At 40.7% G+C, this 27730-nt stretch overlaps 6 protein-coding genes and 1 long non-coding RNA gene across 9 annotated transcripts; 4 read left to right on the top strand and 3 right to left on the bottom strand.

The window, feature by feature from the left end:
• Positions 1-1490: 1490 nt before the first annotated feature.
• LOC111604796 (egl nine homolog 1) lies at positions 1491-9224 on the bottom strand. Of its 2 annotated transcripts, XM_023323013.1 has the most exons (6): positions 8885-9224; positions 8207-8780; positions 2980-3265; positions 2824-2904; positions 2621-2760; positions 1491-2559 (listed from the first exon to the last, which is right to left on the bottom strand). In XM_023323013.1, exons 2-6 carry the CDS (start codon positions 8668-8670, stop codon positions 2118-2120), a joined length of 1413 nt encoding a protein of 470 aa, XP_023178781.1. In that variant the 5' UTR covers positions 8671-8780; positions 8885-9224; the 3' UTR covers positions 1491-2117. The 2 variants fall into 2 exon arrangements, with proteins under 2 accessions (XP_023178781.1, XP_023178782.1); XM_023323014.2 differs by lacking the exons at positions 8207-8780; positions 8885-9224 and adding an exon at positions 3942-4551.
• Positions 7109-8160, top strand: LOC111604799 (probable mitochondrial import inner membrane translocase subunit Tim17 3). The gene has a single exon (XM_023323016.2). The coding sequence runs from the start codon at positions 7407-7409 to the stop codon at positions 8085-8087; it is 681 nt and encodes a 226-aa protein (XP_023178784.1). The 5' UTR covers positions 7109-7406; the 3' UTR covers positions 8088-8160.
• Positions 9225-9414: 190 nt separating the features above from the next.
• On the top strand, positions 9415-10384 carry LOC111604798 (enolase-phosphatase E1). The gene is made up of 3 exons (XM_023323015.2): positions 9415-9833; positions 9892-10148; positions 10213-10384. Exons 1-3 carry the CDS (start codon positions 9481-9483, stop codon positions 10350-10352), a joined length of 750 nt encoding a protein of 249 aa, XP_023178783.1. The 5' UTR covers positions 9415-9480; the 3' UTR covers positions 10353-10384.
• Positions 10368-12508, bottom strand: LOC111604795. Its single transcript, XM_023323012.2, has 3 exons — positions 11915-12508; positions 10915-11860; positions 10368-10857 (listed from the first exon to the last, which is right to left on the bottom strand). Exons 1-3 carry the CDS (start codon positions 12135-12137, stop codon positions 10407-10409), a joined length of 1620 nt encoding a protein of 539 aa, XP_023178780.2. The 5' UTR covers positions 12138-12508; the 3' UTR covers positions 10368-10406.
• Positions 12509-12772: 264 nt separating this feature from the next.
• Positions 12773-27625, top strand: LOC111604933 (putative cysteine proteinase CG12163). Of its 2 annotated transcripts, XM_023323203.2 has the most exons (6): positions 12773-13064; positions 21256-21648; positions 25864-25994; positions 26061-26807; positions 26872-27053; positions 27120-27625. In XM_023323203.2, exons 1-6 carry the CDS (start codon positions 12981-12983, stop codon positions 27383-27385), a joined length of 1803 nt encoding a protein of 600 aa, XP_023178971.1. In that variant the 5' UTR covers positions 12773-12980; the 3' UTR covers positions 27386-27625. The 2 variants fall into 2 exon arrangements, with proteins under 2 accessions (XP_023178971.1, XP_023178972.1); XM_023323204.2 differs by lacking the exon at positions 21256-21648 and having other exon boundaries at positions 12774-13064.
• Positions 13144-13827, bottom strand: LOC111604935. Its single transcript, XR_002751780.2, has 2 exons — positions 13446-13827; positions 13144-13379 (listed from the first exon to the last, which is right to left on the bottom strand). It is a non-coding gene; the product is annotated as an uncharacterized LOC111604935 (long non-coding RNA).
• LOC111604934 lies at positions 25132-25790 on the top strand. The gene has a single exon (XM_023323205.2). It carries the CDS (start codon positions 25425-25427, stop codon positions 25665-25667), a length of 243 nt encoding a protein of 80 aa, XP_023178973.1. The 5' UTR covers positions 25132-25424; the 3' UTR covers positions 25668-25790.
• Positions 27626-27730: the final 105 nt, after the last annotated feature.

Genomic DNA, 27730 nt, shown 5'->3' with positions numbered 1-27730 from the left:
CTAAACAACTAAACAAGAGAAAGTATATATATATATATATATAATATGCATATATAACGCTTCGTAATTGTGTTAGCTATGTGTGTGTCGGTGTCTGCTTTGAACTAGTAGTTGTGAAAATACAAGAAACCAGTGTTGAATAGTTGCGAAAAGCATTTTGTAGTTGTGCACCAAAGCAAACCAATTGCACAATAGTTCAAGTTAGCATATAAATATTATCAAATTTATAATTTCTATTGGCATTTCGAAGACCTCAAGGAAATAAAAAAATATAGAAAAAGAAGCAGCAGCAGAGTCTTAGCTTTTCAATTAAAACACTAAACATATTGAATAGGTGGGCAGAGGCAACTCAACTTGTATAACGGTATAACAGTATAACAGAGCAAACTTGCAGTACATAGAAAAACAGTGATAGACAGAGAAAGAGAGAGATAGAGAGAGAAAGATGAAATGAATAAGTTCAAGCAGAAAAGTTTTATTTTTCCACCGACAAATTGCAGGCAAATATACATTAACATAGACATATACATATACATAGACATATACATAAACATAAACATAGACATACGTTGCAATGGCAATTAGATCGCCCGTGTACATAAGACAGAAATATTTTTGAAAATTGAAAATTAAGAAAAAATGGAAATAGACAAATGGAAATATGTACATAGAGTGCAGACATTGCGAATATTTATGGAAATTTTCAATTCACATTCGCTTGGTTGTTCTTTCGACAAATGCATAGTTGTTTTTCTGTTGGCATTCAAATGAATAGCATATAAACTAATTATAGTTAAAACAAAATTTAAAATCATGTGTGCTATAACTTGTTGCGTCTCAGAGCGCAGAGAAAAGAATGGGATCGAATGAGAAAATCCCATTGCAGCGCACATACAAAAACGAAATGTGCTTACGCGAGTACATATATAAATACGCATAAACATATATATGCATGTGCATACGTATATATACTATATATATAACTGTAAAGTCATTACAAAGATGAAAACTTTTCTGAAAAATAAAATGTATATTCAAATATCAAACACACGTCGTTTTACTTCAACCTAAAATTATTTATAATCGAACGAAATTATTTTCTTTGGTCGATTTGATTTAAAATCACATTTAAGTCTAACGACATTCAGCATCTGCACGTTTACTCAACAGAGGGCGCTTCCTCGTTTTGGCGGTTCAATTTAATAGCCTTCAGCTAATACTTATGAAACCAACAGAGGGCGCTGTTCAAAGTACCTGCCTGTATATTTGGTAAAGCATACTTTTGTGCGCATCAATTAATAAATTGCTAAAATAATTGCATTCCTTGGGCTTATGGACGTCGTTAATCAAATATTGAAAAGCTCAATCATATAAAAATCCATTTTATAATTCCAATCACCAAACTGATTTACGTGGAAAAATTTTTATACATTTTGTTCATTTGATCAGTTTTTCATTTTAATAAAAAAATAAATATATGTATATTATATACATAATTGATATTCTTTGTGCTTTCTATAAGGCAATTACAAAAAGAGATTTACATATACAGATGGATTCTGGGACTCCATAGATGTATGTGCACGAGAGTCGTAGAGTTGAATGAAATCTAAAATAAATAGTTGTTTGTTTTTGTTTACAAAATTTTGAGATGGGAAATCAATGTTAATATCGCTTCTTCAGAAGCTATAGTTTAGCTTTAATACTTTGGCAAACTATGCACATTTTGATAGTTTTTACAGAGCGTATATGAAAATAATAAGATACTATATAAAAACAATCAACATGTCGCTGATAAGGCAGTTAGCTAAAGGTTAATGCGAAAAGAACTAAAGATACGACTTAGCAGCTAAAACTAGAGTTTTAAATGACTAAAGGAGCTTTGATTCACATTTATGTAGGTTAGACTGGTACAGTTAAGTTTGCCTAACTGCACTTTTCATATCGATAAGATTACGTACTTAAAAATTATATATAAATAGGTTTTAACTAGCTTTTTACAATGTCTATTGTTTGATACACTCTTAAGTTGCCCATTATCGCTGTGCCATTGGTTACAACATTTGGCCTAGATATAGATATAGCATTATATACAGGATTTAAGCGACGGCGGTTGGCTACGTGCAAATTTCATTGCTGGCCGGGCAGGAGCTGCTCGCCACATTTGCGTTAAGCGACCCTGTGCCGGTCGTCATGCTGGCGGGTGTAAGCGACTTGTTCACTGATAGCACTGTAGTTGCAGACGTAGATGTAGAGGTGGAACTGGAGATGGAGGTAGATGCAGCTGCGGTTAGTGTGGATGACGCGGATGTGGTTGTTGAATCAGGCTCCGCCATCTGTGCAACCGAATTGGCATTGTTTGTCTTGCTGTTTTCCAGTTTGGCGCGATTCAGCGCTTCCTCTCGCTCCTTTTTATCAAAGTACCAGACGGTGATGGCATAGCGGGTACGATGCGCAGGCTGCACCTCATGCGGATTACGTATATCCGACCAGAAGAATATCAGGCGATCAAACTTCGGCTCAATGTCGGCCACAGTTGTGCCGGGCGTCGGTCGAATTCTGTTAATCAAAACAAATTATTTAGTTATTGAGCTCTTAAAATATTATTTTACTAACTAACCGCAATATGCCGCCACTCTCACTGGCATCCCAGTTGATGTTCAGGTAGTATATGGCTGTAATAACGCGTCCATCCTTGTTCGGGTTGTCCACATGCATAACATAGTGTGTGCCAGAGCCGGGATAGCAAGCGACCATAGCCTATAGAAGTAGGGTAATTAAACTTACACCTTTTTATCAGATTATAGCAAAAGTAGTACTTACTCTCGTACGCTCTCTGATATGGTAATTTCCCAGGATACCATTGTCCTTCATTGTGTTCACACGATACACCACAGAGTCAATCTAGAGTAGAGGGAATAATGTGGAAAAGTGAGTTTGCATGTTTGTGGAATTTTAAACCCCTTGACAACTGCTCACCTGATTGGTCAGATACCACACATTGCTGCAGCCGGGCTCATTGCCACCGACCCATTTGATTTTATCACCTCGAATCTTATCACCGCGCACCGTGGACGATTGAGCATCAGTACGCATATTGTGCACCAACTGGCCATCATGGAAGGCGCCCGCAGAGTACATGCTGCGCACCTCGTTCAGGATCTTCAGACCCTTATCCGCGCCCAAGAAGTCGTCGACCACAGACAGTCCATACTGATTCATGTCATTGATAATGTTACGGCAAAGATCCTCATAGCGCCGTTCGCTGTTGATGACAAAGAAAAACAAATAATTTAATTAATTTGTATAATCCCTTGATAATCTCAACTAAATCTGTGATTTAAATCTGGTCCCTTGCTAGGTCACCTTCATCTATTGATGCGATGTATTTTTATCCCCAACTAAATCAAAATAGTAATGTAAATACTAAAAATACTATTTAGTAGTTTGTTTAGTATAATTAATATGAATTTGCATGTTTTACGACATTTTTATGATTTGCAACCCATAAAATTTTTGCTATTTATTGGACATGTTTCAGTCACGTAGTCCAAAAGACCCACACTCACACAACCGCACGAAGAGAAAGAGAATAACGAAGCGAAAAGAGAGAAGAGGCGGAAAGCCTCAAAATTCTGGATAAACAAAACAAAGCAAATAAAAGAAAGGTTGTAAGTAGCGTAAAGCCATCAAAATATTGACTGCATGGGGAAATACGCACACAAGGCAATAATGAAAAAGGAAATAAGAAGCGTCAAGAAATAAAAGCCAACTTTTAATATTTGTGAGAAATCGAGTTTGGCTTTAAGGCTATCGACATAAGTTGCAAATCAAAGAGCGCAGAATTAAAACGGTGATATTGAACTTCGAACCGCAACCGGTTTCTGTTTGAAACACGATTTATCGATTTTTAATACAAAATAGTTATCAAATCGAATTACCGTTTATCCAAAGCCTCGCGAAAATATTGCTCGGCATTGGCGGGAAGAGCCGAATGCTTGAAGAAATTGCTGTAATCCGCTGTCGTGAATGTAATCATTTTGCGTTAATTACTTTAACTGTCTCTGAATATTATTATTAAATGTTTATATATAATTTGATAGTATTAATATTCACTTCACTTCGTTCTTGTAGAAATTATTTTTTTCTTCAGCTGACGCATTGGCCTTCAACTCGGATGCGACTCCGGAATCAATTCATACACAACTAATGAAAGTTTCGAATTGCCTGCCAGTTTTTATGTGTCCGATGGAGAACAGTTAGGTTTAAATAAAGAGAGAGGGCGAGAGTACCAGTTGTATATCGTACATCGGTATCAGCACAACACAGTGTTGGTTAGCAGTCTGACAAACACATTCATATGCAAAGATAGCCAGCTGTCGTTGAATGTAATCCAATTGTTGTAATTGTAATTGCAGCTGTTCAGTTTTGCACATTTGTTATTAATTTCTTTTGGTTATTTCACACCGTTTTAATATTTCCCGGCAATTGTAGAGAAAAACGAACCGTTCACGTCGAGCGCGCGCTCACTACTGAGGTGCCGACACCAACAGCAACAGCGACCGACCGGCTCGATCGCCTCTGTGGTAGACAATTTACATGTATTGGTAGCTCATACGCAATTTGTGAGTTTGTGTTGCGTTAGAGGTCTGGGCAACGGAAGGTGTTGCTGCTATAACGCTACCTTTCCGTATTTGCATATGTATTAATGTGTTTTTTTTTTTTGATGCGAGAAATTGAAAACGAGACCGGCTATCAGATAGTGTTTTTTCATGATTATTGAAGAGCATTTGGGGTGTTTTTTGTTGAATTTATCAAACTTTATCGGCATTAGCAGGCTTCCACATGCCCTTCAAATAACTTGCATGCAACTCTCCTCAAACAAACACCAATGCAAACAACACAGAAGGCAAACTCGGAGTGGCTGACACAATAAACGAGCTAACGCTCACGTAGCCCAGCGCACAGTACAAATACAAAACACATGCGTGAAAATCAAAGCGGGTGTCTGAAAGAGAAGACACCATAAAAGAGAGAGCGAGTGAGGCCTGAACGAAGGCATTTGAATTTGTTTGACAAAGGAAATGAGCAAAAACAAAAATGATAAACTAAGGAAACAGCTGTAAAAACATGAATCTATACATGTAGATACAATATTTGTATATATGTTTGTAAACTTATATACAGATGGAGTGCGCTGGGCGCGTACTCCAATAATTTGGGTCAACGGCCCAGTTCAAAGTCATCAGCTTAAATAATTATTGAAAGGGCCACAACAACATCAAGCACACACATATCATACTTACATATTGTATATGTATGAGTTAGTGCTCTAAAATGAATTATGTGTGTGTGCTCAATGATCGATTGTAGCCCTTTGTCTTTGTTATGTTACGTGCGTAGTCTGCAAGCATGGCACGTGCACCACGCGACAGAGATGGCACAAAGTATTCACTTGCGGTCACTATTCATAGTCGCAGTGAAAGCTGTCACAGGTTACACTTTAAAATGTGCAATTTTTTAAAGAAATATTCCGTTTCTATTGTATCGTAAAATATAAATTTTCATATACGAGCAAGATTTTCATATACACAACAGAAAAACGAGCAAGTCACGGTGAAGCCATGTGAGTGTTTCATTCATCACTGGTTTGTGCTCGATGCTGTCGAGGGCGGCGCAACGCACACACACTCAGTTCGACCTTGTGACGTGCACAGTTAAACGTAGTTAAAACTCCACATTTGAGTATGTATGTATATAAATATGTGTGTGTGAATTTGTTTGTTGCAAGGCAACTAATGGGGATGTAAAATGAGAAGCCGCAACAGCTTGTTGCTGGCAAACAGCTGTAACCGGCTTTTGTAACGTCGATTGACAGTCGAATGCTATCGTTTATGAAACTTTTCTCATTTAATATTCATTCGAAGAAGGGGCAGAAAGTTGCATTACAAGTGCCGGTTCGCTGACAAAGTATGACACATAAATAAATGACATACACATACATTTGTACATATTTATATTGCTATGCAAAAAGGAAGAAATTAGCGAGCTGAGATCATGCGACATGCCATTGCTAATTGTTTGATAAAGAATAACAACCAATCCAATCTTAAGACGCGTAATAGCAGCTACGACAGATTGAAAACGCGTCGCAAGACTTGCTAACAAGATAAGAAGTGAAATAAAAACGTAACGCTTTGCGTACCCGAGGCACGTACGCAAAACAATTGAGGCAAACATTTAAAGAGCGTTTGATAGAGAGGGATAGCCAGATAAAGAGAGGCCACCCAAGTTGAAACGGACCACCCACCACAAAACGAAAGCACGAATAACGATAAGCAAAACAAAAGAAATTCGCAAACTTATCGATGATTCAGCGAGAATAGCTCTGAAGTCATCGAGCCGATAACGAATTGAAATTGAACAACTGTAGGCATTTACCTATTTAATCTGCTAAAATAGCAAGTGAAAATAATAAAAAAAAAAATAGAAGCAATACCGTATGTGCAACTGCGCAACAGAATAATTACAAAGTCATCGGCGCTATTCAGAAAAATGCGACTGCACTTCGCAAGAGGTGTTAACAAATCAAACAATGTGTTTTGTTGTGTACGTGCACCGTTTGCAATGGGCATCGTAACACTTCGGCTCACTTCGTGTGCTGATCGGCAAAGTGCATTACATTACGTTGCACGTAATTGCGAAAAAAAGGTAAACATTCCAGACAACGTTCGCCACTTCACTCGAAATTCCTAATCTAATCGCAGGGCACATATTTGCTTGCGAAAAAAAGAATATCATAAATTAGCGGACTGGCAGCGAATTGGCGAATTGGTCTGCACCCAGCAGCGCCGAAGATCCGAGCACGTAAAGCTTATCGCTAATTAGCGTCTTGTATGTGTATCTATGTATGTATTTATGCATATGTGTATGTAGCCAAATTATACATACATACTCGCATGTATGTATGTTTGCATATATATATTTCTCGGGGCGTTGGCTTTACCGCGTAATAAAAAAGTATTAAAACAAATACATCTGGATTAAGATATGTTTGTAATTTTAATAATTTAAAAAAATCTCACCGAATGTATATTTTTAGGCAGTAGACTGATCTATTATCTAGAATATAGTTTGCTCTGATCTATAATTTTGAAATGTCTAAATATATTTTATAATTGTATGAAATGTTCGTTCAAAAGTTTGTTTCAAGAACACACGTTTTCTGTATAATACAAAAAATTTTTGCCCGAAGATCGACCATAAACAGCGATCCACACAAATACACAAACACCCACACATACAAATGCACAGACACACACATTAACACAATCAATTGGATTGGAAAGTACGAAATTTTAATAGCGAAAGGAAGAATTTGATCAACTCTTGAGTTCTGGACTACAATGGTTGAGTACACTCGTCAACCATGTCCAATACGAATTGTAGAGGATTGCGGCTGTGCCTTTCTGATGGGTTGCATCGGTGGCTCCATGTTTCAGTATATGAGGGGCTTTAGGAATTCACCTACAGGCTTCATCCGTAGTCTTTACGGCGGCATGGACTCCGTTAAAATGAAGACCCCGGCTATAGCGGGCAGCTTTGCTGTTTGGGGTGCCACATTCAGCACGGTGGACTGCACCATGGTCTATTACAGGCAGCGCGAGGACTCTTGGAATTCGATTGTCAGCGGCGCTGCCACGGGTGGGATTCTTGCCGCACGCAACGGCATGAAGGCAATAGGAAATGGTGCTTTGGTTGGGGGTTTAGTGCTAGCTATGATAGAGGGTGCTGGCGCAGCAGTGGCCACCATTTATGCAGCCCAGCCATCAAGTGGCACAGAGAATGTCTATCCCCAAACACCGCAATGGGAGCCAGTCTCTGACACCGACGAACAAAATAACAGCAACAATAACAATAATGCATTGGCGGAGATTGAGCGTGTAATGGACAAATGCAACATATATCAGAATCCAACGAGAAGCTCACGGTACAGACAGAAGGCCAAATATATGGACACCGAAAAGCCAGCCAAGCCGCTGTCTCTTCTCGAGCTGGTGAGACAAGCGAACATTTTTAGAACTTAACTTTATTGTGGAATACCACATTTCGATCATCTAACTCATAAGCCAAATTAATTCTATGTGCAGTAGACGTTGACAAAATAAAAATGAGTTTTAATATTGTAAGTTCCATGGCAACTCACCTGCCACTGCCCATGAAGCTGGAATCCGTTAGGCCAATCTGATAGCTGGAGCTCTTCTCGCCATGATGTTGGTGGTGGTGCTGCTGATTAAGTGCATCCTGCTGAGCTGTTTGGGTAGCCAGCGTTGGCTCTCCAAAGTAGTTAAAAAGCTCATCCAGTTCGTTGGGCCAACTTTGGGCCTGTGCGGCGGTTGTCATCATTTGAGCAGTGGAGCAATTTGCGCCACTCACATCCAGTGATGTGGCTGCCACCGCCTGTTGCAGCTGTTGTATCTTGTTGCTATTGTTGTTCTGTTTGTGGCGTGCCAGTAGACGGCAATCATGTCGATGGGCTGGCCAATCCAAATGCTGATGCGCAACGGAACAGTAGTAGATGCTTTTGCATTTGGCGCAGCGGAGCAGTTGTTCGACGGTGCCGCAGATGGCGCAACGTGCTGGCAACGGCGATGACTGTGGCTTTTGCATGTCCTTGCCGCGTCCCCTGCTGTTTACAGCATATTGGCAACGGCAGTGTTTAACCTTGAACGTCTGACAGCGTAAGTTGTTGTGGGTGTGCGTCCTCTTATTGACACTCCCTATATTAAATATTGAAGAGATTTAAGATTTTTAAAAACAACAGCGCAACGACTTTAGCGGGCGTGTGTGTGGTCCAATTTGGTTTCACAGCATTTCACCAGACCTCATTTAGCTATTGAACTGTGACTGTAAGCATTTTAATCACGTAGGCCCAGCCAAATTAACGAGAAATAGCAACAAAACGATGCTATATAGCCGTTGTTGTTTTTGTTGTTGCTGCTCCCGACAGCTGCGTTCGCCTCCACTTTAGCGATTGCTCTCTTTATCGTTGATCGCTTTGCAAGTTGTTGTACTTTATTTGAGGCGACGCTCACACGTGGCATATATTCGTAGTTTAGCACATCAGCGTATTTTAGCAATGAAAAATTGCTTACAAATGCAAATTAATAAAAATTAAAATGCTATTCACTTTCACGATGATATAAATTGTTCCGAACAGAACTAGTACTATCGATACACAAATATTAATCGATATGCAGTTAAACCGCATTCAGTTACAGTGCTCGAAAACACACATAAGTTTTGCGCGAATTTAGAATGGTTGGTTCAATTGCTGTCTTATTAGACCTATCGAATTTTTGAGACAAGAGCCTATCGATATATTTTTGACAGCTTGGTAGGCAGGTAGGCTGTTGCTGATAATATAAATTCAATATTTGAAACACGACAGTTTGTAAATTTTAGTAAAAAAAAGTCCGGATGGCATTAACAGATTTAAGCGCCAAAGTGGTGCTAGTTGATATTGAGGGCACTACAACGTCGATTAGCTTCGTCCATGATGTTCTTTTTCCATATGCCTCAGCAAATGCCGAGCAGTATCTATTAGAAACGTGGGAAACGGATAACACAAAGCTAATTGTCGAGGAATTGCAGCAGCTGCCACAGTACGAAGAATATACTTCATCTCTAGATGAGCAGCCAACAATAGATGCTAAGCATATAGCTGATTTTTCGCGTTATCTTATCGAAAAAGATTTGAAGGTGACACCACTGAAAACGCTACAAGGCCTCATCTGGGACAAGGGCTATGCTAGCGGCGAGCTTAAGGGGCAGTAAGTGGTTCTGAAACGCTAAATAAACTACCATTATATTCGCTGCTGATCTTGACAGTGTCTACGAGGATGTAGCTGTAGCTTTTCGGGCCTGGACTGAGACTGGCCTTCGCATTGCTGTCTACTCAAGTGGCAGTGTCGCAGCCCAGAAGTTGATATTTCAGCACAGCATAGCTGGTGATTTGCTGCCACATTTGAGTGCACACTTTGACACGCGTGTGGGACACAAAATGCAAACCGAATCATACACAAGCATTGCCGAATCCCTAGAGGTAGAACCGCAACACGTTCTATTCCTCACAGATGCGCCAGAGGGTGCGTTAGTTGCTAAAATGAGAATTCGTACATATTTTTCTATAATACATTTACAATTTTTCAGAAGCGATTGCTGCTCGTGCTGCAGGCATGCAAACCGTTTTGCTAGCACGTCCCGGCAATGCTCCGCTGGCTGAGGAACACACAAGTGCCTTTCCCGTGATCGCAAACTTTGTGGCACTGCAATCGCTCAAACAGCCCTGAATAAAGACGCTCGATTCTTAAGTTGAAGAAAATGTTATAGTGTACTTATTTGCTTTACAGAAATGCGCGATCTACGCTGCACAAATCGTCGCCGCTGTCGTGTGGTTCGGGCGTCTGTTCCACCTGCCGGCGACGTGAAGTAGAGCGCTGCGATTGCCGGGAACTCGGCTTGAGCTGCGCGCCATAGATCTTGCGCAGTTGCTGTACCTTAATATCCGCGTCGGTAATTGCAGTTGGACAGCGGCTGCTGTTGCATTTCTTCTTGGGCTGCTTGTTGCGGCGTTGTTGGTTGCTTTCGCAGCCATGTAGCATGGCCTCGCTGCGGCAGCTATGGCTGAGTTTGCCTACTTCGGGACCCCAATAGGTCTGACCCTCGAGCAGCAAAGGCGCAGATTTGACCCGCTGCTGCATCATTTGCATGTGCAACTCGTATTGATGCTCCTGCAGTGCTTGCTCCGCCTTGCGCGTGGCCAGACGTATAGAAAGTAGCGCTTTATGCGGTTCACTGAAATGTTAAAATAATTTGTTATAACCGTATCGGACGCTGTTTTTCTACACTTACTTGAGGGAAAGTGATTTCCAAGCGGGCGTCTTGCGCACTTCCCAATCATATTGTGGCCTAGGATCGTGGAAAGTGCAATTGTTTTTCAGGTCCTTCACCTTTTTGCGAGAAACCTCAGCACGTAGAGTGGCTGCCAGATTGGGTCGTGCCACTGGATGTTGCGGAGATACGCTAGATGCGCGCTTCCCAGGCAGTGGCTTCAGCTCAAAGATGCTTAACAATTCCGGCTGCTTCTTTTCCACAGAGGTAACTTTCACCTTGCGTGAACGTCGCCTACGAACACGACTTGAGCCAGAAGCGGAGCTGTTGCTACTGCGCTTGGAAGACACCGAGGGGGACTCAATGTGCAACTTGGGTACTTCTTTGCTTGGAAAATAGTTGCTTCGAGTTAACAGCTCCAACTTGGGCGCTGCTGTTCCGCTAGCACTCAAATCATTGACACTGTAGCATTTCCTTAGCATTTCGCTGCGAACTTTAGCTCGCTCTGCTGTGTGCATGGCAGGCACCTTGGGCATGGGCGTTAGTTTGAGGGTCTGAGTGCCACTGCTGGTGGATTTTGGACGCTCAGCATTGCGCTTGAATTCCTGCTCGAAAGCCTTGAGAGATTGCTTAAAGTCATCCACTTCGATGGCAAAATCCTGCTTGAAGTTGGCCAGCCGACTTAAATCACGAATGCACTTCTCATATTCTTCACTGAGGCAGCTGGAACTGTGTGTAACATCGGGTGTGGGTGTGCCCTGCTCGGGCAGGATCAACGGCGGTATGTTGGGTATTTTCTTTTTAAGTTTCTTGCTCTTGACATTGTGTTGCTTGACTTTGCAGGAGACGCTTTCCTTTAGTTGCTCTGGCGACGCGGACTGAGCGCGCAACTCTCGACTGGTGGTTCGCAGACTTTCAAGAGTTGAATAGAAGTCTGCTTTGTGTAGGTGCTTCACTTCACAGTAGTCTGGAATAAAATGGATTAAGTTGGACACCAATTTGTATTTGTTATACTAAATACCTGGTATGCTGTCGTAGAACTTGGCCAGCGATCGTATGCCCGTTTGGCTTGTCCAGTTGGACGCTATGGCATCTTCTGCTTTGCATGTGCTGGCCTTTGCCTTCACTTTTTTGCCCATGCAAAGTCTGGGACGATTGTAAACGGGCGCCGGACAATTATTGCACGGATCTATAGGCACTTTAACGCAGGAATTTAGATATGCTCGACCCATATGTGTGCTCATGTTTCATTTATTAAATACATTGCGTTTTATCAATATTTCAAATCCAATGTGTTCTGGGGTGACTGTTGCCATCAGTAACCAATCATTGAATATTTGTTTGCGCCTTGTTTTTGATCCATTCCGTTTTGGTATCCTTGTTCGCACGGTTACGCACCACGTCCTGGTTTCGGACTCTGTCATTCCAACACATACGTGTGATGACTTCTTATTGAATAAGTCACATCCGTATGTTCTCTTAAAGTAAATAGTAACCATATGTCGTTTTTATTAACCTTTCTATTGCGATACAGCTACAAATTAGTTGCATATTCCACATCAGATTTTTTTGTAGCTTGTTATCGCTATTGTGCTAGGTCAGTTTCCAATGTAAGTTTACGGTCACACTAGTCAACCAACGATAACGATTGTTTACCTGCTATACTTTAATTGGCAGCTGTTAAGCTTAACATTAAAATAATTTAATATTTTTCATTATCTAGTAATGCAATCATTTAAAATTTTACACCCTATATTTCTATAAATATTTAAATGTTTTAATATTTTAATTTAAAAAATCTGTACATACTTTCTACAGAATAAAATTGGCGCTCGATGTAAAGAAGCATAGGGCAATGTTAAGTTAACAGCTGAGTTCCAATCGTGTGACAGTACGAGTTCGTCAGCGAGCGGTGGCGGTTTACATAGTAGATGTCTTATGTGCGTGTGTGTCAAAATATATATATATTGAAAGCGACGTAAAGTGCGACTAAACAAACAATCTGTTTCATCTGTGTTCGCGTGAAATTGCGCAAAACATTTACTATCATATTGTCGACATTTGCAACACCTAAAAAACTTGTCACTATGAAGATGTACGTTGCAGCAACAGTTGCGCTTTTTCTGTTGGCCACAATCCAAACGACGCCAACAGCTGCCGAGGAACAGGAGGTGAGTTGTGGTTTATGATTCGCAATGTTTTGGAAAACAATTTAACGCTTTTTAAGTGAACATGCGGCTGTGGCAGAAATTACAATTTACAGAAATTGCGTTATATTTGCTCGCTTGCTGTTTTTAACAATGCCGCTACACACACAAACACACATGCAGATATGAACACAAACAAACAAAGCCTTACTAGACACACACACGCAGTCACATGCATGCTCGCGTACGCCATACTTATTTACTTTTTGTTTGCTGCCGTCCGACCACACATTAACTTTGATTAGTCAGCAAAAGAAAATCGTATGCATAAATAAAAGGCTGTAATGGCAAAATACATAAATATAAGAAAATACATGCCTTACATATACATAAACGCATACATACATATATTTATGGTGCCATCGCTTTTTTGCGCTTATCAAATTTGCAATTATACCGTTTGTTGTTGTTTTGCTTTGTCCCGCTTTCTTTGCTGCGTCGCCATTTCAGCTTGACAATCAGCTGTTATATGTATATCAATTTGACCGCTAGAATGGATCGCTGATCTATCTGCTCGCCGTTTGCAACAATTGCGTCTTAGGTTCGACCCAACTGCACTTTGTGCTATAAATTCATATAAGAATTATAGGAAATTTTGAACCGTTTGAATTCCATTTAGCCGTTTATTTAAATTTATGTTTATAAGTTTGTTTAATTGAAGCATGTTTAATGGTTGATTAAATGTAATAAAATGTATCAATAAAGCGATTAAGAATAATTTTCATAGTAAAAATATTATTTTGTCATTTATTAAATTAAAATTTGATAATTGCTTCAAGCATATTTTGTTGGTTGATTTGTTATTTATTTAAGCTGTTATTAGAACAACAACCAGATTACGAATCATTTTGATAGAAATACTTTTCAGCACATTTGTTTTTGACGCAGTCATAGAAATATAATATATCTGTGTTTGTGCACCTGCTGACATACCAGCACTCGCCCACTTGGGCTTACAAATCTGTTTTCATTTTCAATTAAAACCTTCAAATTACAATGAATCAGAAAGATATTATGATTCGTAACTAAAACAATAGCCAGATCTCGGCTTTTGTACAAATTTGTTAGCTATTTTCGCAAAGCTCGTTTTCCATACAGAAAATCAGATTAATGACCAGCGACCTGACCAGCGTCTGTGGGCAGGGGCTGAGCCTGGCCTCGGCCTCGGCCACCGCCACGCGTTGGGGCGAGGACGCATCATCAATATCAATTAAAACATTTTCATTTCCATTTGCCGGGCAAGGACACAAAAAAAGTCCCGTTACGTATATCGTATATCATAAATAAATCAAGAAAAAATATAAAAATAAATAACAATCATTTAATATTTACATATCAAATGTTGTTTTTGGGGAAAAGCAAAATTAAATTTAATTCGAATTTCGGTAAGAGTAAAATGTGAGCAAATTAAATTATGAAAATATTTTAAATTTGTATATGGCCAACACTTTTTATGGCCTTATATAAGGGGGTATTCTAAAAAAGTATAAAACAGAAAAGAATAAAACAGAACCGGCAGCTATTCCATATGCTAACAAACACAAAGCGAACAATGCATAAACATATTTACATAAATGAATAAAATGCGGAACTGTGTGAATATATTTACATACATACATACATACATACGGATCCATATGTACAAATGTATATAAACATAACTAGAGAGATACAAATATCCATATTCATAGCTCCAAAACTGCAAACTAAAGCAACGTCAACTTAAGCATAGAGCTTAACTTGAAGAGAAAGAGAGAGAGGGAGATGGAGAGAGGGCAAGGAGAGAATCTTTGCTGGAGGCAATTTTATATAGTCGTTCGACTGTTTTTGTCATTTCGGAAATCACATGCGGATGATTCACGCATTCAAACGGCATCCGTTCTCTGAGCTTCAAAGTTTGTCAAATGCCTTAGCGTTAGATGCAAATTGGATTCTCTCATTCTCTAGTCCTCTCTCACTATCTCACTCTCGCTATCCGTCTCTTTTACTCGCTGTGGGGGCAATTTCTAGCCCATTGAGTCATTTTGCAATTTCGATCATGACTTCGTCGCCTAATGCTGCGAATGCCAATGAAAATTACGTTATTGAATCCACTAAAAGGCAGCACACACAGACGCACATACGCACGCACACACACACACACACGCACACACACACACACACACACACACACACACACACACACACACACACAAGCAAAGCACAAATTAGCACCCAGGGGAGCATTGAAACCAAAGTTTATAATGAGCTTGACATAGAACCCAATACCAATGACGAACCCAAGCCCAAACCCAAATCCTAGTTGAAAATTTGTCCTTTGTGTGTGTTTGCGAAATTTTGCAGCAGGCTCAAGTTGCATGGGAGTCACTCAGTGGCCAGCATAAGTATATATTCACCTGAATTGCGAGAGGGTTAAATACACTCAAAGAAATTCTAAATTAGTACAAACACGAATACTTTACACTCAATTATATAAAATTAAATTCCTAATCATTTTGTCACGATTTTGTCCAATATTAAAAGTAAAAATTATAAAAAATTAAAATAAAAAAAAAAAATGGAAATATGACAACTGCTTTTAGCTCCTATTAAGATTAACATATTTTTAATTAATTGAGATGTTTTTTTTTGTGATAAACCTAGGGCTTGAGAGAGAAAAGTAAGCTAAATTTAGTAGTTCAATAAAATAGTAGTAGCTACTAAAAAAGGAAAACGAAATTTTTAATATTAGTCTAACTTCATATATTTTGTTTTGCATATTTTTTTTTTAATTTTTTGTAGTTGCCTATATATTTTGTTTTCAATAAATCAGCGGCGGCAATGCCAAATTTTTTAATACGTAATACCTGAACGTTTTTCAAAGTGCATTATATAAGTATAGATATATAGGTGTCAATTGTGCATAGAGAGAGAAAGAGAGAGAGAGAGAGAGAGAGAGAGAGATTATTGTCCAGGTTGGTGGCGCTGAGTGCAGCTGACGGTCGAACAATGTCGAAGCTAATTTCCACACACATTAATTAAACGCATAAAGACTGTGTGTAAATGTTTGGCTTAAATGCCGTTAATCGGTAGGCAAAACATCAATTTAAGCCGATGAATAGAAATAATTGAATTTCGCGGTTCTCCTTTAATTGCTCACCCACGCAGCCTCACGCAATTTAAGCATTGCTCTGGAAGAGTAAAGAGAGTATATTAGTTTTGTGTGCAAGTCAGTGTAGTATAGGATTCTATATATATTTATACATACATATTTACAATGGTTATTCTTAGCACCTTTTATGTCATGACCAGAGTATGATGCAGTCAGTTATCACGTTCTTACTCGCTCAACTTGAGGGTTGCTAGCCAAGAAGCCCCACTACAGATGGCTCAAAGAAAGCGCTTTAGCCAAGGCAAATATGGTCATTAAAAAAGCACCTAAATATTTATATATATATATACACGCGCCCATTCAGCGCATAAGCGCGACTGACCTTGAATAAAATAATAAAAAAGAAACAAGAAAGAATCTTTAACTTGAGCAAGCCAAAGACTTAAATACCCTAGCAGGCAGAGAAAGAGAGAGAGATTCCCCCTCAAGAGCGAAATGATAAATTAAAAAATATGTATATGTATGTGAGGGAAGTTGAATAGGAAATAAACTATTTATTATATACATTAATATCTCTATTAACTAATGATAATGAACTGGTTGATTTCAGTAAAACGTTCTCTCGACCTAGTTCTGATTGATATGAAGTAAGCTAAAACAGTTCTTGCTAACTAATGTCGTTGCATAATCATATAGACCTTTGCTAGGGTATACAAAGCTGTTTGCTCAATATTATTGACCCTCTCGGTTGCTGGATCTATATATATGTATATATATACATATATATATATATTTATATATATAAATGTATGTATATACACTTATTCAACCAGGTAAATGTTGACAGACTTTATACTCGCTATAAAAAAAAACGAGTTATCTTCTTTGTTGTACTTCGAAAATGTTAATGTGCCGTAGTCTTTTCGGCTTCTGGCCAAGTTTATTTGGCCGCTTTCATTAAGCCTTAATGAAAATAAACAGTTTTACAGTTTTTACAATTTTTGCCGTTTGACAGCAAATTGGCAATTTGCAGTTTACAGTTTGCAATTTGCGCTCGGAGGCTGCGTCCGGATTTTATTTTGATGTATTTATTTTTATTTACGTCAATTCAATTAAAGTTTTTTCAACATTGCATTCAGTTAATACCCCAGCGCATCTCTTGTATGCATCGCAGATCCAACAAACAACCGACAACCCACCCACCCACTCAGCCTCTAGACCTCCAATACCCGATCCAGTGCAATATTTATGCAGCAAAAGCCTGTTAGCACTGAGCCGCAGCACTTCGCAGCAGCAGCATTAACAGCAACATCAACAGCAACTTCTGAAGCAAACGTCTGTATGCGATGAAAACTTTTCGACATAAGCCAGGCCCAATGTGATCCGAAAAATAAATGAAAAAGAAAAACTTTAGTCAGGAAGTGCCAATGCGAAAAGCTCGAAAGAGATAAAGACGATTCTTGAGGCTTACTTCTTACCGATCTGAAATTCATATTAACGAGTCTCCATTAATATTTCCTGATATTAATCTTAACTCTGTTTCCATAAATCGAGAGAAATAATGCCTGAATGCTAACAAAGTAAATAGTTAGGTAGGCAAGACGAATTCAATTTCTTAAATGAATCGATAGTTATATCGATATATAGTAAATAGATCGATAGCTAGATTGATGGATGTATCGATTCTGTTTTTTAAATGAGGAGGTAGTTATATTGGGATAAAAAAGAGAAATAAAAAAAAAATAAAAAAATTCTTGACGAGATGGAGAGATAGTCGAATAGATAGATTATGGTAGATACATAAATATAGAACTACGCAAAAATATTTATATTTGCTCATTGATGAAACAATAGAATGATCTATTCATTGTATATGTCAAAACATTGATATATATAAATAGATAGAAGAATACACAGATAGAAAGATCGATATATGAAAACTTAGATGATCAATGGAATAATTCATATATATCTATACATAGGCTTATATATCAAAATAAAAGGATGAAAAGATAGACAGCCAGAGTCAGAGCATCGCTGATACAAGAAAATGCATATATATATATATATATATATATAATAATATTTGGAAATGAAAAGTGTATAGAATAATCGGATGGGTAGATTATTTTTACTTAATTATTGAAATATGTTACAACTTATGTATCAATCTAAAACGCATTCGAGCCTTGAGGCAAGCACATTGAATATGTGGCAAGAATTTAAGTCGCATTGTGGCATTAATTTTGTTGCGCATTAAGTTGCCAGGACAACCAAACCGAGGAGCCTTCATAACATGGCCAACTAGCAATCTCTGGAGACCAGCTGACATATCCTGTACACACATTAAGAAAGGGTATACAGCAGCATTGCAGAGACACCTATGAGGGAAACTATCAAATATATATCATTTGACAGTGTTATCCGTGATGAGTTTATAGACACAGAAATTACATTTAAAATATAACATTTTGTTATCGATAGCTTAACCGAAAGCGATAAATATCGATTTGTTTGGGGTTTTGCTTTAGCAATGGAGTATCTCGCACCAAAATTGATGTTTTTATTTATATAATTTACAAAAAACTGGATCCTGCGTTGTGTAAATAGGAAAATTGAAAAGATTTGCAGTAGGCACACATGACTCGTATAATTATGTAAATGATTGGCAATGTAACTTAAGGCTGAAATCTTTTACTTGCCGGCCTAAGCTTGAATACAGGACATCTTCAAGTCTATCATGTGCGCTTTACTTATTCTCCACACCAACTTTGGGGTGTTGCTTAAAGTGCCGTAAAGTTTAATTGAAAAACAAGCTGCAAACAAGCTGCAGCGGCAGCGGCAGCGGCAGCAGAGGCAAACTGCGTCAACAATGCCAAGACCGAATCAACTTGGCCAAGCGTCAGGCAAGCAACCAAGCAACCAGCCACCCACTCAGCAGCTCCGCCCGCATAGAGCATAATCAGCTCAAACGTCAGCCGAGGCATCAACCTAGTTGATGCTGACGCTGACGCTGATGCTGACTGCGCTGCCGCTGCCGCTGTCGCAGCTGGCGTTTACTGCTTTAGTGACGCAATCGCCGTCAAAAAAGTTTTTTTATGCATTTTTCGGCTTTTTGTCACGCTGCAGACACAAAACGTCAGCCGCAATGAGGATGAACGACCGAAACGTCAACAAGCTGTCTGCCATGAAATCTCTGCGCTGGCTCAATCCGTACCCTCCCCTCCGACCACCAACCCCTTGTACTCGCGTTTAGTTTTTCAGTTTCTTTTTATACCCTGACCCCATTGAAAATGGGAAATCTGGGTATATTGGTCTTGTGCACATGTATGTAACAGGCAAAAGGAGGCGTGGCAGTCCCCATAAAGTATGTATCTTCTTGAGCCTCCAAATTGTATTTTGTTTTATGTATATTTTATGCTATTTTGATTTTTGTTCGATTTTGGATACCGGCTCCAAATTTCCCCAAATTCTTAATATTTAAGTTCAGTTGGAAATAGGGCCATTATGTGAGGGCGTTTGCATCTCTACCAAGCCAATAGACTATGTGAATCATATGCTGAAAATTTTACTAAAATCCAACAGAAGTTATTAAACAAAACGTTTGGCCAATTTGCAAAAGCACATGTCAGCAGCGCCACAAACTAAGCTTTGTATCGCTAAGGAAAATATTAAAAAACACTGATAGGACTGGGATCAGGGTATCTCCTAGTCGGGCACCCCGACTAGAGATTTCTTACTTGTTTTATGCTTTAAGTTCGTAAATTATTCAGCATCGACTTTGCCCGACTGCCAGCTGGCATCTGTCGTCTGCGCTCTGTTTGCTGCATTTTGTGGCTCATCATTTATCGATGAATTTTGTTGTTGCAATCCTCTAACCAGTTTTCGATGTGCAATGTGGTAATTTGGGGGGTTAAGTGTGAACGAGGGAGAGCGCGGAGGCTTGCATCGGTGGTTAATTAGTTTTTGTGACCTGCCACAAGCTCAGCGAAGCGTTGCTTCACTGATTGACTTGATTGGCCAAAATGTCTCCTCCGCACACACAGCACACACTTCACGCTGCTTACTCCACATCTTTCACAGCACCTCCTCCTCCTCCACCTCTTGTCGCAATGTAATTGCAATTATGCTGAGTTCATTAGGCTGGCCAAAAGTGAACGAGGGATGGCCGAGTGAAAGCCCAGCTGCAGGCTTTGGTTGACACATCATTAAAGCCAGTTGCCAGTTGCCAGTTGCCAGTTTTAAAAGCATTTCTTAATTATCTGCCTATCGATTTATCATTTGACATTTTGAGTTTAATTTTAAGCTGCAATCGTTTGAGTGGTTTTAATAATTTTATATATCTATAATTCAGTTCAATGTAGATTATGGACTAGAACAATTTGCCTCGCATTTACTGGCCAGGCAGATCCTTGAAAGCTTAGCGCAATTTGATGAATAGCTTCACTGCTATGTAGGCTCAGCATTTCCATAGCCACGCCCACTGTTTGATAGGCTGCGCAAAGTTATGGCATTAATAAGCGAGCAACTGAATCTATTCCATTCAATTGTATCTATCTAAAGCGTTATCTATATTTGAATTACCTTCAGGTTAAATTATGAATGAGTTTGGAAATATGAACATGGCCTAGAACGACTCAAGAAAACCAATTTGAGCTACGCCAATCATCAATCAGTCAATCAGTCAATCAGTGTAAACAGTTTAGGTCGCTTTATTAACGCTCTGAATGCAATAACCCAGCTAATATTAATGATTCTATGAAAATGGGATTTACTCTTTGTTTAAGCACTTAATTTAATCACTTGCTCAAGCGACTGCTTCATGGTGTTGGCACACACACACTCGCACACTCGCACACACACGCACATTTAATGCTTGGCACATGGTTTCTCGTTGTATTCCCATAAAGGATAATGCTTCATGCTACACTCTCTTTCTCTCCTCGTGTGTGTATATTCCTTAAACGAATTTGTGTTTTGCTTTCTGTTTTTGTCTTTGCCACACACACACACACACACACACAACAAATACAAACAAACATCAATACACACACACACACGCAGACACAGAGCACCGATGAGCCGATCAGCGAGCCGCCCATCAAATTGGTCCATGTGCTGAATCCTGGAGAGCGAGAATATCTCTCGCCCAATTTGATTGGCGTGCAGAATATAGCGATGTCCTTTCTTCCGCTCTCGATGAACTTTGTGAATATCATCGATGCCTTTCGCGAAATTGTGAATGGGGTGCGCTACGAAATACTCTTGAATGCAGTTGATACCAAGGCCAAGGATGCGGACACAATATGTCGTCTGGTGATACTGGAGAAACCCTGGCTAACCACCCAGTGGGGCGACAAGCAACGCGAGCTGGTCAACACCAATTGCAGCGATGTGGCCGACAACGCCTTGGCCGTCGATCCCGAGGAGCGGGCCAAGGCGCTCAACGAGAAATATGTGAGTAACACCATCTTCAATGGCGGGCGACGCAATGAGTTGAGCGACAGCGACATGGCTCATCTGGAAGCCCAAATATTGACAAACGTAAACAAGCGTCGGGTTAGCAGCAGCAGCAGCAGCTCAATAAGCGCCACAAGCACCACAGTTGCGCCCCCACAAGCGGTGCCCACTAATGAGCCCGCAACGTCAATTAACGTTAACGAGGCAACAGCAGCAGTAGCAGCAGCCACGGCTGATGCTGAGAGCGACACTGGGGATGCTAACACACACACAGCCACACCCACGCCCATTGCCATGACCACGCCCACAGCGGAGCTCAATGAAAATGAGAAGCGTTGGCTAGACGATATTCTATCAGTGGGTGCGTTTAACTTTGAGAAAACTATCGAAGAGCAGCGGTCGGAGTTGAAACAGCAGCAACAACAGCAGCAGCAGCAGCAGAGAGAACAGCCGGCACAGGAGGAGCAACAGCAGGAACAGGAGCAGGAACCGGGGCAGCAGCAGCAGCAGCTGGAACAGGATGCGCAGCAGTCTTCATTATCTTAATCAACAAGAGATATGAATATTATTATCATACACCCACACGCACACATATACACACCCACACACCCACACGCTCACCTAGTTACACCTGTCCTCTTCTATATGCTCCCATATCAACAAATACTCGTAAAGTAAATGCAAACAATAAAAAGAAAATGTTATTTAATTAAATTTATTTAAGCTGCTCGTTTTTCTCACCTGTACCACAAGCAGAGGCACACACGCACACACCTGTGCGCTGTTGGCATAGTCCAACCAAGCGAGAAGCCCTCTCCAGAAGTGCCCCAGCCCCTGCAGCTGTGCCCTCGCACTTATTTCAGCTTAATAATCAAATGAGTTTTCGCTTTCAAATTACGGCCGCAATCTGTTTAACCCTGCGCCCGTGTCGCCTTTGCCCCGACCACAGCTGTCTATATAAATGTGTATATACACATACATATATATATATATATATATATATGTGTGTGTGTGTGTGCATATCTTAGAGGGCTCACCTCAAGTGCCGCACTCTTTGTGTGTGTGCCCCTTGGCAGCGTACACTGCTGTGTAAAAGTGCTCTCATTATCCTTGATGCTCTACTTTTAACACCCAACTGACGCAGCGGCCATTGCACAGTGTCTGCGTCAAATAGGAGATGGAATTCAAATAGAACCGGGTGGGAACTTGTCGCTATGGCAAATATAATACACACTTGCTGATGTATAAACAATTTAGTATATTTAACAGATGTGTTCCTAACTCAGTTTGTGCTGCATTCCTGTAGGGAATACACGACTAAGAGATACCTTAACATCATTTTAGATTAGGTATGTTTATAGCAAATTACGCTAGCATGATAAAATCTACTTCAAAATACTTTAATACCTGGGCTTCATAACTCCAGATCAAAGTAAAAATATCTCAGCAGCAATAGGGAATACACGCCTTACAGATATCCGGTGCCACACATTGCACTGCTGTTTTAGGGATTCTAGTTACCAACTGGGTTGGGTAAATAGATAATTAATACCATTTATCTAATAAAGCAATGTTTGCTATCTGAATATCATCATCATTGATGCTCTTAAAGTACTTGAGCTGTGCTTAAATAAATTTTCTAGTGCCTCTAATACAACTCTATTTGCCGCTAAACATAGTGTGCTTAACCCAATTATCAGCAGGCGCAGTGAATCATCATTGATGCACCTAAAGCCAAACTAGTCTACGCATTCTGTATAGTTTATAGATGAATGGATCTAATAAATCGCATTGGTAATGCGGCCAGGAAACTCTGAAAGCTGAACCGACTCTGACATTTAATCTGCGGGATTAGCGAATTCAATCGAGAATCGAGCACTCGGCTGTCGACATATTCGGAATGCATTTCACGGTCCATTTATTGCACACACAAAAATTGTCGAGTGGCTGGTACATAATTTACGTTTTAATAGTTATTGAACGACAGAATGTGACAAGGACAATGGGAGTGCATGGGCGAGCACCGACCCAAAACAAGCAAGCATGTTGCAGTCGATGGCATAACCGACTGCCTAATACTTGTTCACATCTTTGTTTTCTTGATTGTGTAAGAAGTTTGGGAGTCCGAATTTTTCAGTTTAGGAATTTCATTTCGATTTCATACGTCCTTAAATTGTTTGGTTATTCAAAGGAGTGCACATACAAGTCTACAGACCAACAAATAGCAATCTAATATACCCTTTAGTCCGTCGTTAGCGAGCATGAAAAGCCATTATACTCTTCAATCTACGTGAGCGAGTATTAATGCTCAAATTTTAAAAACGCATGTACTCATTAGCACATTATTCCCACTAAGTGAATGAGTATAAAAGGCCTCACATAATCTTTAGATAAAATATTAGAAAACCCATGTACTCATTAACACATACTGAGCGAGTATTAAAAACCTATATGCTCTTCCCACTAAGTGAATGAGTTTAAAAGGCCTCATATAACCTCATATAATATTAGAAAACCCATCTACTCATTAACACATACTGAGCGTGTATTACATACTAATATACTCTATTGAGTCATAAGCTAACCTAAAAACAAATATACTTCTCTCATTATATAAGCGAGTATTGCAGCTCAATATAGTTTTCACTGCTTGAGCGAGTGTTGAGAAACTCAATATACTCCTTAGCACATCGTGAGCGAGTATAAAACAGGCAACTTAATGAATTCATGTTCGCGACGGGTCAAACGGAAACAAAAGCTGGCGCTGGCGCTGGCGCTGTTGCTGCCGTTGCCACTGCAGCCGCCACCGCCACCGCCACCGCCGCAGTTCGAACACCGATTGGGCCTGGCAATCATTTTAATTATACACACGTCGTTGCCATTACATTTCATTTCGTATTGTTGTCATTGCATTCACCGACTGGCTGCTCCACACCTGCGCTGACTGCTGCTACTGCTCCTGCTCCAGCTGCTGCTCCAGCTGCTGCTCCAGCTGCTGCTACTGCTACAGCTACTGCTCCTGCTACGTCAATTACACGCCCACACACACGCACACACACAACGTCAACGTTATGTAGGCTTCTCCCGACATCTCCTCCAGCTACCTCCTTCAACAATAATCTAGCCATGCCAACAGGCAACGAATTTCCAGCCAAAAATGTTTGGTTTAATTGGTTTTGCGTTTGCCATTGAATGCTTTATATGCCACATGTGTCTCTGCAACCTCCGAAAGGGTGGAATGCCACCTCATCCAACGTTATTGTTGTTATTCGCATCCGAGCTGGCTAAGTGGTTTGTTGCCTAGCTGACTGCCTGCATCCATGGCTGCCTGGCTGCCTGGCTGCCTGGCTGCCTGGCTGCCTTTGCTATCATTGAGAGATTAGTGAGGCAATCGATTCATTCAGTTTAAATTTTGAATCTTTTGTTTAAATTTGTATAACTCTCAGCAAGCGCAGCTCGTGTCCGAATTGAAGTTCATAATTATTAAACCTTTTTCACTTGCACAACAAAAGATTACACTACAAAAAAAAACACTGTTAAGTAATATTTTATATATATTTGTTTAGCATTGTTTTATAGGTGATTCCCATTGAATTGCTCAAGATTCTTTTAAAATTGCATAGTAAAAAATACGAAGAGTGAAGAATACCGTGTATAAACTGAAAGAGAGAGGTAGTAAGCGATAAAAGACTGTGTGATTGAGAGAGAAAGAGAGAGGGAGTGAGCGATAAAAGACTGTGTGATTGAGAGAGAAAGAGAGAGAGAGACTAGAGATGAAGTCAACATCGCTGTTGTTGCGCCTGCGCAGCATTTGGATCATGTCCAGCTGGCTGCGTCACGAAGGACTCGCCGCGGCTGCGATGGTCGTGCGTCGGCGAGAGAAGCACCTGCAGCGTCTTGAGTACGAGCAAAAATTGGAGTCAGAAGCGGGTGAAGTGGGCGTCGACGCGCAGGGCCGTTTGCGTCGCGTTCGTGTTATGGACGACTATATTATACCAGCTGAGTGCGGGCTCTAGAAAACCTTCCTGCAAGCGAGCGAATCAAGAATCAAGTTTCAATTCTAAATTTTCGTCCGAGCACAATATAAATTATTAATGGGACACCTGAAGCAATAACAATAAATATGTCGTGGATATAAATTTGATTGTTTTATTTCAGTTTTGCTAGAGATATAGAACTGTAGCTATTTTTTACTTCGCTTGGCTTTTGCAGCTCTCCCGCGATAGGCGCGGCTTGAACGATGTGCCCTTGGGTGGCAGCAAGCCCTTTGACGAGAAGCAGGCGGAGGAGCAGCTGCAGCAAACTCTGGACAAGCTAACCGCTGGCGAGGGACCGCACTACAAGTAAATAGCCAAACAAGTCTCACATCGCTTATATACAGTCTTTAAATTCGATCCGTGCTTCAACAGAATTGTCAAAGTGTATTCGGCCTCGCGTCAACTGGTCTCTGGCACCTTGACTCGCATCGATGCGGATCTGATTGACGGGAATGAGGAACAGCGTCGCTGCATTGTTGAGATCTGGGCACAGCCTTGGCTGGCGCAGGGTCACGAAATTACGTTCAAGTGCCACAACCAGCCGGCGGTGCATGCGCGGCACAGTCGCTCCGTGGAATGGGCCGAGAAGAAGACGCACAAGAAGCACAATCATCATTCGCTCAACAAGGTGGATCATCTGTTCCACGTGTTCCAGATCAAATACAAGCGTCGCTATGCCAACAGTGTGGAGCATCAGATGCGCCTGCGCATCTTCCGCCAGAACTTGAGAACGATCCAGGAGTTGAACGACAATGAACAGGGTAGCGCTAAGTATGGCATCACCGAGTTCGCTGACATGACTAGCACGGAGTACACACAGCGCGCCGGCCTCTGGCAGCGCAGCGAAGATAAGCCAACAGGGGGAGCAGCTGCCGTGGTACCGCCCTATCCGTCGGCCGAGCTGCCCAAGGAGTTCGACTGGAGGCAGAAGAATGCAGTGACGCAAGTCAAGAACCAAGGTTCATGCGGCTCCTGCTGGGCATTCAGTGTCACCGGCAACATTGAGGGCTTGTATGCCATTAAAACAGGTGAACTGCAGGAGTTCTCTGAGCAGGAGCTGCTCGACTGCGATTCGACAGATAGCGCCTGCAATGGCGGCCTAATGGACAATGCCTACAAGTAAGTAGTCGACGTGCAGTGATGAAAATCTATCCAGAGCTCATAGGTAATTCTCTTGCCACAGAGCCATCAAGGACATTGGCGGCCTGGAGTATGAGTCCGAGTATCCCTATTTGGCAAAGAAGAAGCAATGTCATTTCAACAAGACGTTGTCCCACGTGCAAGTCGCTGGCTTTGTGGATCTGCCCAAGGGCAATGAGACTGCCATGCAGGAGTGGCTCTTGGCCAATGGACCCATATCAATTGGTGCGTAGTTGTTGTAGAAGATAAACGAATTGATTGATTGATTGAACTACGCCTACTTTTCCACAGGCCTCAATGCCAATGCCATGCAGTTCTATCGGGGAGGCGTCTCGCATCCCTGGGGGCCGCTCTGCAGCAAGAAAAATCTCGACCATGGCGTTCTGATTGTTGGCTATGGCGTTTCCGACTATCCCAACTTCCACAAGACGCTGCCCTATTGGATCGTCAAGAACTCGTGGGGTCCCCGTTGGGGCGAGCAGGGCTACTATCGCGTTTATCGTGGCGACAACACCTGCGGCGTCAGCGAGATGGCCACCTCAGCGGTGCTCGCCTAGACACTCTATGCAGATATATATAAATATAAATACAAATATGTTCATGTTTGAGCTACAGCACAAAGTTCTTTTGGCTTGCAGTTTGCATTTTACGTTCCGTAACCACGCGACACTTATTATTTTCGCTACATAATCGCTCAATCACGTGTAATCCACTTGTAATCCATTAACAACCATCATATACAATGTTCTAAGACAACGCAGCATATACTGAAATAAATTTAAATTACGTATTGTAAAGAAAACTGGAAGAAAGTCAAATGTTTATTGGGAGTGGAGGAGGGAGATTAACGGTTAAATAAAAGAACTTTCCTTACAGAAAACTGCCCGCAACTTACATTGGAT

This window comes from Drosophila hydei, unplaced genomic scaffold (genome assembly GCF_003285905.1).
Source record: "Drosophila hydei strain 15085-1641.00,03,60 unplaced genomic scaffold, DhydRS2 tig00000063-arrow-pilon, whole genome shotgun sequence".
Taxonomy (NCBI): Eukaryota; Metazoa; Arthropoda; class Insecta; order Diptera; family Drosophilidae; genus Drosophila; species Drosophila hydei.
The sequence above is the reverse complement of the archived record's forward strand: the minus strand, read 5'-3'. Positions and strand labels throughout refer to the sequence as shown.